The 14,330-nt window shown below is 43.1% G+C and overlaps 1 protein-coding gene and 1 long non-coding RNA gene across 3 annotated transcripts in view; both read right to left on the bottom strand.

Annotated features, from left to right (window-relative positions):
- SLC12A4 (solute carrier family 12 member 4) overlaps nucleotides 1-4,902 on the bottom strand; it is a 49,341-nt gene extending 44,439 nt beyond the window's left edge. For both annotated transcript variants that reach the window (XM_027467019.3, XM_027467022.3), the window contains exon 1: nucleotides 4,529-4,902. In XM_027467019.3, coding sequence (XP_027322820.1) covers nucleotides 4,529-4,793 — 265 coding nt within the window. In that variant the 5' untranslated portion in view covers nucleotides 4,794-4,902. The remainder of the gene's footprint in view (nucleotides 1-4,528) is intronic.
- Nucleotides 4,903-7,034: 2,132 nt separating this feature from the next.
- LOC119718139 (uncharacterized) lies at nucleotides 7,035-11,339 on the bottom strand. Its single transcript, XR_005268807.2, has 3 exons — nucleotides 11,212-11,339; nucleotides 8,531-8,597; nucleotides 7,035-7,147 (listed from the first exon to the last, which is right to left on the bottom strand). It is a non-coding gene; the product is annotated as an uncharacterized lncRNA (long non-coding RNA).
- Nucleotides 11,340-14,330: the final 2,991 nt, after the last annotated feature.

Below are 14,330 nucleotides of genomic sequence, written 5' to 3'. Positions count from 1 at the left end.
CGCAGCAAATCTCAGAAAAATGGTTTTGCTTTCAGGTTGCAATCCCTTTCCCCCACCCAAGTGTTATACACAGCTAATCATCTTACAAAGCACTTCCCCACTTTCATTTTTCACATTCCACATGCTTATCTTTTCTTATCTGAAGCAACAGTCCACTTATCTATGCACCTGTATACTGGAAAAGCACGCTGGAGTTTGGCACTGCTATCTGTGTTGTGCTAATTGCCAATTGCACAAACAGAAAAAATTACTGGGCTTCACAAGGATAACTGCTGCTAAGACCCCTTTCAGGATCTGTGTTTCCAATGATAACAATTGCTGTGTATCCTAATTATGTTTATAGTAGAGTACAATAACTCAGGTCAGAGTATCTCAAAACCACCTTTAAATAAAAAGAACAAATACCAACATATTCAGCACTCATGGGACACCTTTAAAACCTCCAAATTCACACAGAGAAAGAAAAATGTGATGCAAAGCTTGGCAGAACAGGAAAAAAGAAACAAAACTACCTTTCCTCATCAAAATACAATTAGATTGAATAAGATACAGAGAAATCTGTATCATTTTCATCAGACAATAGTGAACAAATCACCAGAGAAGACAGATGACTGACACTGGTATATTTCTCTTCTCAAATGACTTTTCTCCCAAACTGTTATGAGTTTCTGCCTTGACTCCTCCCCAGGTCCCCTCTTGCATGACTTCTTTTTACAGTTTAGAGGCAACAGAAATAACGCTGAAGATGCACGTGTTACAGAGGTTATGCAAAAATACACTGTTATGTCTACTCTAACAGCATCATTGACCCACAGTGCTACTAGCACAAGTCCTGGTTTGAACTTAAGAGAACCTAAAATATATTTGGACACGTATTTTTATCACTGCTATTTAGCTGCAATATCTAATTTGTTATTGACTAATTTTATCTTGTCTCTGGACTTCGCCAAAACATCTATGTATAAGAATTAAGAGCTTTGCAGAGCAATTTTTGAATGATTTATGCATCTCCATTAAAGGTATCTTTAGATATACTTTATGCAAGCTTCAATTCAACTCTTGCAAACAACTTAAAACCTTCACTGTTCAGTTACCACATATTAAAAAGCAGTGACTTGGGAAGAAGTAAAAATTCACTGCTTTCACAGCAGAACCTCCTTCATCCATCTACTCCGGTTCCAAACCAGCCTGTTAAAACTGACCAGCACAACCTGCTGCTGCACAAGGACGTCATACGTACCGATGCAGACTGTAAGCATGAGGAAAAGGTCTCAAGTCTAGTTAGAAAACTGTGGGCTGAAAGAAAGCCATGTGATAATTGGAACAGAAGTAGAGCAATTCATTGGCAAAACCCAAGGGTGGCAGCTGACCAAGGTTGGTTAGTGACACCAAGCTGATTAGTGTCTCATTTCCACAAACAAAAGTCACAGGAGGATAAATAACTTCCCTTGGGCCACATGACACTGTTGCACTTTGGTTAACATGGTGTGCAACCACTGTAAAGCTGAGATTCCTGTTAAAGCAAAGCTTAGTTGTTTTTGTAGGGTTTTTAACCACTATTCAGTCCCCCCTTCCCTTTTCTTATTCTGTGTACCCAAGCTAACATGCTTGCGTTGTTTCAAAGACTGAAGAGATGCCAAATTCACATTTCTCATCCCTGTCAAACCATAAAGCAGGGTTCACGTGTTTGTCATAGGATCACAGGATAATTCTTTGTGCTTCTTTTTCTAAATGGAAGATGTCAAATTCTATTACAAGCACTAACTGTAGGAAGGACCTGCTTAGAAGAAAAATGCTGGTTTTATTCACAAGCCAGCAGTGAAGCTATCTGGGAAGGGTGAATTGTTATGCACTGACCAATATTGTCTTATGCAAGGGGTTGATGAGAAATTCTTATTGCAGAATGGCTTCACCTCTGTGTTGCTTAGGTGACACCACATCACTTAATATCCCAAATAATGCAGAACTCAGAGAAAAAGCATTCACAAACAAGACCATGAAAAAGGTTAGAGTAAGAAGGTCAGAGGGAAATGAGAATCCATCAGAATTGTAAGCTTACGACATTGTGCAAGGAGTATCTGAACAACAGATCTCCTACTTTGCGTCTAGAGACCAGCTATAAGCAGTTATATTACCATGATAAATCACAGGCTTGAAGGGCCATATCATTACTCAGTCACTTTAACCCATCCCTGATCAACTGAGCAACCCAAACAAGTCTTTAAATGTCTTGAAATAACGTTCTGAGTAGCAAGCCACTTAAAGATTTCCCTGAAGAAAATTCAGCAGTCCCTTATACTGGCTGTGGCACTACTTGACTGCAGATAAAGCCTGGACAATTGGCGTTGTTCGGGCAGCTCTGCGTGCATTCTTGCAGTGCCAACATGAATCATGCGCACTTTGATGGGGCCACAACCCAGAACTGACAACCTGCATTTAAGTCAAACAAACTTTACCTTATCTAAAATCAGAGAGATCACCAACATCAACCGGTCCCACCGTGAGTCCCTCAATCTGCTGCCACAGAAAGCTCTGGAAGGTCCCCCTCTTTGCTCCACAATGCAGGTGCTAAGCAGCTGTAAGATATTTGGCCTCCAACAGGAGCTTCCCATCCCTACCAGGTCCTGTTTTAGACTCTTCCCCCGGTAGGCGAGACTCCTGCTCTCTGCATAGGATACGGAAGGAAGCACCAAGAATAACACGGGGTGGGGGGGGAGTTTAGATTCCCCTCTGCAGAGCCATAAACCCACGAAGCCTAGGAGGAGATCGACAAGGCAGTGGGGAAGAACACTCTTGTCAGTACAGGTAGGTAAGAAACGTATCTGTATACGCATACCCTGAGGATATGAAACAACACTTAATTACTGTGAAAGTAAATTAAAAAATAGAAGACAGTTATAGTTCAAACAGAAACAGGACTTAACTACTGTACATTAATGGAGATGTTACCAGATATTTATCGGTTTTAAAATAAAGAGACTGAGCTAAGTTCCAGCAGCGTGGCTCTGTGTGCTGCAGAGACCAGAGCTTGCCAAGTACCAGCAGACTGGGACAGGGAGCTGAACATCTTTCAGTGCGCTGCTTGCCCACACCCTACAGGCACTGTGATAGCCAGACAACAGGCAGCTTGAGCTGACCTTCCTTTATCCCCCACAGCAGCAGCTTCCACAGGTTCCTCTTACCAGCCAAAACTAATGAGCAGAGAAACAACCTGCTCAGATGGGTAAAAATCATCTATTATTGTCATACACATTAACTATACGTCAAGTAACCCGGACTTCAAGTACACCTGTTTATAAAGTGAAGTCAAGGCCCTACACAGCCTTTAGGGCTAGCACCTCAACTTGTCTGTGGAAACTGACAAGTCGGGAAGGACACTTGCCTTCCACAAGCCCAAAATGTGCATGCTGGAAAAAAAGCAAACATAATAGACATTAGATCTATATGAAATCTAAAATTCATTTGAGAACTATGGGAAAAAAAAAGACACAAGGTATACATTGGAGATTGGAGAACAAATTCACAGAGAACCAAAGAGAATGCCAAGCCAGAAACTGGATATTGATCTCACGACATCTGAGTATCACTCAGCAAAACAACCCTTTTCTCCTCCTTGAGAGCAGGCCTGAATAGCGCAGGCTCCCTTTGGGGATTATCGTGCATCCCATAACATTTGCATTATGAAAGGTTTGACTGCACAGGCAAGGAGGAGCAGGCCAGGTGTTTACTGATTTTTCTTTTGTTGCCTAGAATCCTGCGTGATTCACAGAGGGCAAGTCAGATTCACGTGCTGAGCCCATGGGAAGATCCTCCTCGCAAAGGCTACAAGACTAAACATAACTAAAGCAGAAAAAACATAAGACACCGCAAAGAGCTGAAATAACCTTTTAGAAGAACCGCCCCGCTCTCCACATCTAAGTGTTCTTCCTTTGCTGGCTGGAAACACTCACTGCATTGACACTAAAAAACACCAAGGCAGGCTGAGCGCTGCCACCAGTTACCCAGATAACCAAACACACCGCGCACCGCCCCGGATCCCTTCCCGAGGCACGGCTCCCTTCTGCAAGCGGAATGCACGAACCGCTAACAAAAAGCTCTGCCCGAGAGCAGCCTCCCCGCCACCACACACTTGCTGTAGCATCCAGGGCCCGGTGTCAGCCCTCGCTGCCCAGGCGCCTTCCTCGGGGTGCCGGCAGCAGGGGAAGCGGTGCCCTCGCCGCGTTCCCCATCCCTGCTCTCCCCGGGACCGCAGCTCTCGGCGCCTATCTCCCCGCACCCTCATCGCCTGCGGGAGGCCCGATAACGGCGGCGCCCCGGGCTAGCGAGGGGGAGCCCCCGGGGGAGAGCCCCCGGGGGGGATCCCGAGGGTGGATCTCCCCGGGGAGGATCTCCGGGGCCGGCGGTGCCGGAGCAGCCGGGGGCCGCCTTTGTGTGCCGCGGCGAGGCGGAGCCGGGCGGGGGAACCGCGCTCGCCCCGCCGGGGACCGGCAGCGGCCCCGGCAGCCGCAGCCCGGCCCTGGCCGCTCACCGTCGGAGCTGACGGTGTCGTAGGAGTCCGCGGCGGCTGGGGCGGCGGCCGGCTCTCGGTAGTCCACCCAGCTGAGCCCCTCCACGCTGTCGTAGTCGGCGCGGTGCTTGTCCTCCACCGGCACCACGGTGAAGTGCGGCATGGCTGCCGGGGCTCCCCGCGGCACGGCGGCCAGGCAGGCGGGACGCGGCGCGGAGCCGGCGGCGCATTCCTGCCCCGTGCGGTCACTTCCTCTCAGGAAACCGCGCTCCTCAACTCCACCCATTCCCCTCCGAAGCGCCGGGGCGGCGAGGAGAAGCGAGGCGAGGAGAGGCGAAGCGAAGCGAGGCGGAGCGGCGGCCGCCGCCCCCGGGGCCGGCGGGAGGGCCGGGGCCGCCCCGCAGCGAGGGCTGGGCGCGGAGGAGGGGCCGGGGGCGGCGCGGAGGAGGGAGAGGAGGACGAGGAGGAAGAGGAGGAGGAGGAGGAAGAAGATGAAGAAGGGGGTGTCCTGACAGGAGCCGGGCCCTGAGGGCGGCGGGGCGCGGTGTGGGCTCGGCACCGGGGGGGTTTCACCGCCCACCCCCCCCCGGCCTGGCCGCCATTTGCTGGGCGGGAGCCATGAGGGGAGGGCGGCGGCTGGCCCGGGGGGGCGGCTGGGGTGGAAGCCCCGGTCCTCAACCCATCGGCAGCGGCTTAATTAAAGGCATCGACTTAATTAGAAGCACATCGAGAGCCTTTACAGGAGCTGTCGTCAAGCACGGATGCGGCAGCTGTCCCTGTCCCCGCTTCCTGTGCTGGGGGTGGCAGCGGGGTGGTTCCTGGGCTTGCCCCTCTCCGCCTCGCTCCGTGCTCTGGCTGTGAAGCGCTCGGAAATAACGAGGCAAGCCCGAGGGAGACGGGAAGCATGACTGCACAAAAGGGGCTGGAGGGGCCGAGCAGCGAAATACTCCCCTTGGGAGAGCTGTACGCCAGCTAGACCCAGCGTATTTCCAGCCACATGCAAAGCAGACAGTTGCTAAGGCAGCAGACTGCCGGGGCAGATGAAGTGTGGCCCCGCTGCTGAAACAGGGCCTGGGAGCCAGGGCTGCCCCATTGTTATGTCCCACTCTTGGGGGCAGTGGGGTCTGACAGCCCCCCGGCAGCCCCGCCGGACGCCTGGGTGGCGGCAGGGGCTGTAAAGCCCTGGGCACGCCTGCCCCTCAACCCCTCATCCCTCAGGGAGCACAATTCAATTTGGCCTTCACATTTGAAAGAGCACTGGCGCCAGGGCTGGGTATCTTGGCCTTCGTTTTGCATAGGGCAGCCTTCGCGTGGCGTTTAAAGATGAATTAATAGTTGATAATGCTATTTATTGTCTGCATTTGAGAGCTAGCCTTGAAAGTAAAAGGATCCCTTCTTAATGCGTTATGTAATCACTGGAGGAAAAAAGCTCTAGAGAACAGTTCATGCATTTTTCTCTGGGCTATCAACTCAAACTAATTCTGTAGATTTTTGATTAGCAATAAGCCTTATTCAAGAAATCTGTGTACAGTGACAAGTCAGTCCAGTGCTGATGGAAGTTTTGTTCTCAGAATGTATGGGAGTCTCTGGGAGGTTATAAACCCTAGAGCAGAGGAAGAGGATAAGACTATTTCAGCATTTCCTGTACTCAAAAGACCCTTATCTCTAGCTTTTGGAATTTGTCCTGCCTTTTTCACAAAGCAACCCCCAGGTCACCTGGGGAAAGAAAAATGTGTAATGAGCAAGAGAGAAACAACTAAGAGAGAAAGTGCCTTGTTCACAACTAATAGGTCTACTCTCAATTAGGTGGGGTTTGAAGTAAACAAGGAGGATCTGTGCTGTGGAGTGACTGCTGCCAAGAGGTTACAGGTCTCTCAGTTCACTTAGACCACCTCTGGGGAAAGCCAGAACAATTACACCTCCTAGCATTGATCAGACAGGTGGAAAGACTTCTAAGACTTCTGTGTTTTTTCATATAACCTACATTTTACTGGTGTCTTTTTGCTCAGTTAAGAAAGACAACAATGTATCTTCATTTAACTATGTATATCAGTAAAAGCCCTGATAGTTTTGGGGGAGAAACAAAACATTTTCTTCTATTCAAAACTCATGATTATCTCTGTGATCAAGGGTGAGATTCTTTTTTTCCAGTAGCCCTAAAATTAGTACCTCTGTGTATGATCGCACTGAGGTCTGTGAAGTTTACTAGCAATTTCTGTGGGTAGGCAAGGTAGACCAATTTTGAGAATTTAGAAAGCATTTCTGTTGATGTTAGAAGCATTACCACTGACAGGCTGGAAACACACTGGTGTGCCACTTAGTCCACTGTCTTATTTCCAGCAATATTTTTTCTCTCACAGGAACGCAGAACAATTGACCATATAGTAACATTTTCTGTTTAACACCCTGAGGCTGAATTATGTCTCATTAGTGCTTGTAAGTACAATATAATAATCTAGAGTCCACCAAGAAAACAGGTGGAAAAATTATTACTTGATAGGGAACAGAGAAATTTATATAGATAAGCAAGATGAGAACTTACCATTAAGCAACTTAGTTCATGCTGAGTCTTCTGTCTTCTTTCCTGTTTTTGACTTTCTAAAGCTTTTGAGTGAAAGGCTCCGGTCTTAGTAAACTGCTCTAGAAAAAGGAGACAGGGATTATAAGAAGCATGCCTGAAGAGTTAAGGTTTTTGCAGTCATGTTTATTCAGGAGGAAGAATTAAACCGGGCACTTCTTCTCATCTTGCATGTGAAAGCAGGTTTGGCAAGAAGCTGTCTGTCTTTGGGTACCAAAATGCATTCTGGCCACTACAGATTAGTTTAGTATCATGAAATCAATAGAACTGAAATTGTACCCCATGAGGAAAAAAAAATCAAGCTTCTCCACATATACTGGCAACTCCCCTCTCTGGAATGGAAACTGTATCCAAATGTCTTAGGAGATAATTTGGCCCTAGGAAACTATTCAACTTTATTGAAGCAAAATATTTCTTTTGTCTAAAGACAATGACTCTTCTGGCTTGTAGATGGTCCATATTTAAAGATAAGAAGTTATCTGTCCATATCAACTTCAGTTTTTAGTATTTGGGTTGCAAGAGAAAAATTTCAAGCTGGATAATCGACTTTTTTTTTTCTGAGTATGAATACTGATTGTTACTTCTAAATAGTATGAGTAGCCATCAAAAGCTTAAGAGCAAACATGAACTGGAATGAAACAAAGTAATCTAGAATTCTACAGCATTTACATGAGACAATGTTGTTATCTCTCATTAAATAACGGATGAAAATTACCTGCTTGCAACAAAGCTAAATAGAATTTGGGATTACAGTTTTGGATACACACTGGTCAGTGAAAACAAACCAAAAAAAGAGCAGAGAGAATAATATTAATTTCCCTTCTCTCAATGAAACAGAAAAATTGCTCTGCTGAAAAACAGTCTGGTGGTTTCACTGTGAAAAATGTTGAGACTGGCACAGCAGAATCAAGTCTCATTAGGTAAGAAAAGGCCTGAATTTTGGTACTCTAGTTAACAGCATCAGTGAAGTCAGCAGCCTTAAGATCAGCAACTCCATGATCATTTCCTCTGTGACAAACCATCAAGAACTGCTTTTTGAAATCTACAAATAATCTACAAATTATATAATCTACAAATTATATAAGCAGAGACACTATATAGTTCCTATTTACTATGTCACCGTGTAATCATGAACTACTTCAAGAAGGTATAAGCTTCCAGCTGAAAGGTCACTATGCTTTCACAATAAAAACTGTTATTCAACTCAGAAAAAAGCTGTATGAGAAACTCTGAGTCTTCTGGAAGGGTAGTTTAGTAAACTGCTGAAGACCCTGCTATAAATCCTCAGGGCTGGCAAGCAAGATACCTTGAACACCTTTTATTACAGGTGATACCACTCAAGTATTAAAGAAAAAGGAAAAAGGAAAAAAAAAAATGGCAGTCAGCTTGGCCTTTACGGCCCAGCATGAGATAGTGGCTGCACACCATGCTGGCAGTTGACTTACAAGTGTTTTATCCTGTCCCTGCCACACGACAATTCACAGGTTCTGGTGTGGTGCTCCTATAGTCATCCTAGGAAAAAATGAACACAGAATTAATATCAGCTGAAAATATTACAGACAGTACCAAATAGCCTGACTTACTCCTCACAAGGGGATGTAGTACATGCATTGGAAGGCCCTTATAAATGAGTTCCAGAGTATTGTTAGCTTACAGACTTTGAATATGTGATGTTAACTTCAATTAAACAACAAAACTTAACACTGTTTTGTCTCCTTGTCAATGAAAGTGGTTTGCAATTTGTTTAAGGATAAGAAGACCCAGCATTTGAAACTACGTTTGAGGACAACTTTTCTTTTCTTCTCTTTTTCCTGAATTTAATGGGGAAATGCCTAATTAAAATACATACATAAATAAATGTTTCTAGCTAGGAAACTCAAGGCCAAGTGAAAATTATCGTCATATAAAAAGAATGTGGCATGCAATTACAATTCAGATGATGAAAATTTTTTAAATTCATCTGTAAAACTGTATTACTTCTAACATTGTTCAGATTGCTTTGTAGCAATGTGATATCACAGAAAGCTTTGTAGAAAGTTTAAATGAACTTTCTCTAAATGAAGCTTTGAAATGCCTCATTGATACAGCAACCTGCCTGATTATTGACATTGCTGTTGAGTCTTGTTTGTGTCCCCAGGCTGAACACACAGCCTGCTAGAGCTTCATGCGCAGAATGCACTGGCCTAGAACCTGAGAGAGAACATCCATAACTGCGTTATCCAAAATACCTAAAACTCCTTGAGTAGAGTACCTGCATTGGGATGTTTTAAATAACAACCATACTGTATCCCTGTTAATACAGACCAGTGTAGTGCATCCCTCTTCTTTGTCAGTGGGACAAGCTCTGAACCTATATTTGGAACTACAGGAAATTTCTAAACCATATGTCATGAAAAGTATTTCTGAGATACCCTAGATCATTGAGATAGTAGCTGGATAGCGGCCCAGAAAAAATATATTCCAGCTAGAACAGAAATAGGGTTTTCGTTAGAGGACACAATTGCAGATCTGTACACAGCACAGATCTAACAATTATAAAAATAAACAAACAACAATTTGGATAACTGAAGTCCTGCTCAGATTATCTCCCATACAGCTAGGGCACAAAGCCCTGACACCCGGAAGAATTAAATACTTGCAGGTTTTAAAGCCAATGACTTTTTAAAAAGACAAATACGGATATTTAAATCTTGGAAACGCTGCTCCACTACAAGCTAGAAGTATCCTACTGGGGCTATGATGGTGTTTGCTCCAAGGAATTTGAACAGTTATTGAGGGAATCCAGATGCTCCCCTTCCTGTTGGGCTGAAATACGCACAGTGGGTCCATAACTATTATTTACTGTTTAAAAGGATTTTTTCCCACTTAAGTGGAACTTGGGTGACAAGTAGCCCAGAGCTGACCATCAGAAAAACTAGCAAAACAAAAAACATGCCACTGCCAAGGTACAGCTTCCCCCAACAAAAGGCTTGGCAGAAGTCCTGCAAGTTCATGGCCAGGATTTCACCCCTGTGAACTTCCATTTTCAGCACATTCCTGTTCCTCCACATCCGAGGATCAAACCAGCTTTATGAACAAAACAGGCCGGAAACTGGCAACCTGGCTGCAAAGGTTTCTCCCCAACAAAGACTGGCATCTAGTTCGTCCTCGACAAAGATGAGCAGTGACTGCAAGAGGCCCTTTGGAGAGGACCACAATATGTACATCCATGTGTGAAGAACTGGGGACACAGGAGTAAGAGCTCATGCGAGATGCAACGTACAATCCTCTGCATGCCATTTCCAGGAGGAAGAAAAGGCAAGAAAAGGTCACTTTATATTTATACAAGAGTTGGTGTGTTAACTGCAGCTGAAAATTTTGCTGTTCTCCTAGAAAATACACCACAGCTTAGGCATTAAAAGACCACCAGAGGACACTATGGTGCCACTTACATTCAAAAATTATTTACTTTAAGAAACTTCTCACGTTTTAAAGTTACTCATAACTGTATTTGGTGCATCAAATAGACATTTTCTACAAAGATGCATTAAACTCATCTTTAGACAGTGAAAAATCACCAACTTGTTTTCTTTTTCCCCTCAAATTCAGGTTCTGTACATTCAAATAAGAAGAGATGGATCAATTTTTTCTCTACTAAAACTGCTAAATATTGCAGTAATTTTCAGGGTAGGGTTAAGATGCTGGAAAAATACTGTTCAGGGTTTGTTGCATTTTTTTCCTTTTTTTTTTTTTTTTTTAATGAGCATTTTTCAGTTCAGTTACATTTTTAGCATGGATAGATTTGTTGTGATCTATTTCTTTTTAATAAAAGGCTCAAAGAAGAAACTGAGCACAGGCTTACCTAAGATTCTTTAGATGTTCTGAGTTTATCTACAGGAGGATACTCAGGAAAATTAATCCAAATGGGCTTTTCAAACCTGTATTAAACTTGCCTTAACTTCAGTTTTAATCTTAGCTATTTTAAAACCTATTTTGTTTCTCAGAAAAACCCATGGGGGAACTTGAATTCATGCTTTCTTGGCACTGTTTTTCTTTCATTGCACTTTGGACTCCATGGGTGAAAGACATGCTTTATAAAAATACTGAGACCAGATGCAGAGAAAGAATTTCAGAGAAAACTACTTACCCATTAGAGGGGTGAGGATTAGCCCAGTGAAGGTTACAAAGCAACCTGGGGAGAATCAACAGAAACAGAGCAAAATCAAGCATCTTCTCACTTGGTTCTGGTCGTCAAGGCCTTTCTTATAAACAGCAACATTTATGTGATGTAAGCTAAACGAGGAACTTCATGTAGCAACTTTTACAACTTTTACAACAGATTTTTCATGACAGGAGCTGCTGAGCCAAGTCTAAGATCTTCTCTAGGGTCACAGTTTTAAGGATATGATGCATGCCATAAGGGTTGTTTGTTGATTTTGCTTTGAATTAAAAAAAAAATCATAAGTGGCAATAATTTCTCAAACAGCATAAACACTGGGGAAAGAATTGGCGCCTTTGCAATTTGAGTGCTAGGAAGTGAAACAGTCTGTGAGCAGCTCTCATCTGTAATGCTAGACCAAGAGACTGAGAGATTTTAGCTGTCACCAGAGATTCTGACACCTATGAAATACAGAACTGAAACAAAAATGCTTCCTTTTTTTCCACAGAATTTTGTTTTTCCTCTGATATAAATTATATAATCAACTTATAAATAAATATGATGGTTAATAAAAGATTTTACTTTCATCTGGTTTAAAAAAAAAGAAAAAAAAGGAAAAAAATGGAAAAAAAGGCAAATTAAAGGAACACCAAACACCCACCACCACCTCATGGTGTCCTGTGTAGTTGTTAGGCTTGTAAGTAATCTATTAAGTTAAAAAATAAAACCAGATTAAAGAATATATACAGTTTTTAAAATACTGACTCAAGCCTTCCAAAATGACCCAAGAAACATTATCCCATGTCAGTCTATCCTGAACGCAGCTCTGGAAATCCACTAACATACCTTTCTGGGTCTGTGAATTAAATCCAACAAATCTAAAGAGCAAATTTGAAAGCCACTTTGTTTTGTTTTGTTTTGTTTTGGGTGGGGGTGTTATGTGCATGTTTGTAGATTAGATGTTTTTCGTTTTCAGAATCTGAAGTAAGTTGATCATTTCCATATGTGTAAATCCAGGTAAGGACAAACAGACAAACTGCTGCTTCCAATAGCAAACATAGGGAAAAAAAAAAGAAAAAAGAAAAAAAAAGAAAACAATCCTCAGTTGCTGCAGTCTTGCTCTGCTTTTCTGCTTCTCCTCTCCTCTAACACTGAACATGGGGAACCCTGAGAGAGCTGATCAGCAGAAAATCTATCACTTGAGGGAGGAAAACAGAGGAAAACAGTTTTCAGCTAGATCAGCCCCCTAAAACTGCTTACTATGTAGTTACACAAGCACCAGTGTTGCCACAAGGGACAGGGGAGATAACATGCAGACCAGAGGCAGTGTAGCACTGAACCAGTCAAAGCTGACACTGGCATGAACTGCTATAGCATCGCGGCACAGCACCTTACTCCAGAAGATGACTGAGATGTAATGATGCCCAGCTCTTCAAAGTTGACTCTGTGGTGCAGATGGCCACTCAACTTTAAAGTCAAACAGAAGTTAATGGACTTAATATAGGTGGCCTGAGTAAATGTATGAAGTTTACTGACCTTGAAACATAGAAATATGCTGACATATTGCTTGAGCAGCTCAATGATATGTAAGAGGGAATGCACATGTGGAGCACTGATCAACTTCAGTACTGCATATCCAATGTAAAACTTGTGAAAGTCCTTTCATGGCCCATAAAAGTCACCCACTGAGTGAGAGTTAGATGCATGAACTGAAGTACTCCGATCTTAACTAACAGATCAACTCTACGTGTAAAAACAGCAACAGGTTTTTTAGGCCTCATTTCTAGCATTACCACATACCCAGATGAGACAAATGAGAATTGCAGTTATTTATTTCTGTGGATGCTACAGCCCATTAGTCTAAAAAGGGACTTGGGAAAGGGTGCTGGCACAAACCCTTTAGAATCAAATCAATAATCTGCATTATTTTGTCTGGAGTTTTTGGCTGTGCATATATCGCATGTGAAAGCACAAGCCTTGGATTTTTAAAGAAGTCCTGAAGTTTGGCTCTTATTTACAACACCAGCCTAAGGTACCTTGTAGTATATAAATTTTGATACTTACAGAAATAGTAATAGCTGTTTTCAGAATTCACATTAGCATAACTCATTATTTAGAAAAGGTAAACAATGAATCCTTCATTTGGCAACCAACAAAGTCTATTACAAAGTTGCTATCTTAATTATATCTGATATTTCAGTAATACCACCAGCTGTAACAGAATCAGTCAGTTTAGCTATCATACATTGCAAATTACCAGTGAAAATTGCTCTTATTAATCAGTGTAGGGCAAAGGCATTCAGTTTCTTGATGAATCATCCTATCCATTGGGAGACAAAAATCAGAGTGCAATCATTTTATGCTTGAGCTGTTGGAAATGCAGTGTTGTGACTGCTTCTACAAGCTGCTGTCAATGGGACCAGAGACACTAGCACTCAGACTAAAGGGACACTACAGTTTTTCAGACAGCAATCACAGTCATATCTTGACATGATTTCACTTTTGAAATGCACTTTTATTGAGGTGCCTTTCTAACGTGTTTCAGTTCACATCGTTATGATTTTAATTGTTTAAGAAAAATAAATTGACCACATCTATTAGATAAGCTAAATAGCACATGTGTAATCACTGCAAGATACCTAAGATTCCATTTCTTGCTTGATGATTTTGCACTTTCATGTTGGTCTCACACAAACAGCTTATTTGAAATTTTGTCAATTAACATTGTAATGAGTAATGGAAATGGGGACTTCAGATCATTGCACATCTTTGAGAAATGTTGTGAAGCAGAAGTTAGCCTACCTTGGTGCAGACAATCTGTCTAGTTCCCCATAAGCCTTGTTGTCTACAACTTGACTTGCTTGACCAAGTGATTTGCTACAGGAAACACTGTCATCATGGACTTGCTGCAATGACTTTGAGTTATCCTCCTTCTGTCTTCCTAAGTACCTGCTCAGACTTCTCTCCAGGTTAGGCTGCATTTGAACAAAGATGAAGCTGACTGCCTACATCTGGGATGCTTCAGGGCTGAACCTACCTGACTTCCTCCTGCCTATCATGGGAGAGCTATCTTCCAGTGCGGAGCACACCTCAGAGGCCTCATAATA

Source organism: Anas platyrhynchos, chromosome 12 (genome assembly GCF_047663525.1).
Source record: "Anas platyrhynchos isolate ZD024472 breed Pekin duck chromosome 12, IASCAAS_PekinDuck_T2T, whole genome shotgun sequence".
NCBI lineage: Eukaryota > Metazoa > Chordata > Aves > Anseriformes > Anatidae > Anas > Anas platyrhynchos.
This window is presented reverse-complemented; position numbering and strand designations above follow the sequence as displayed.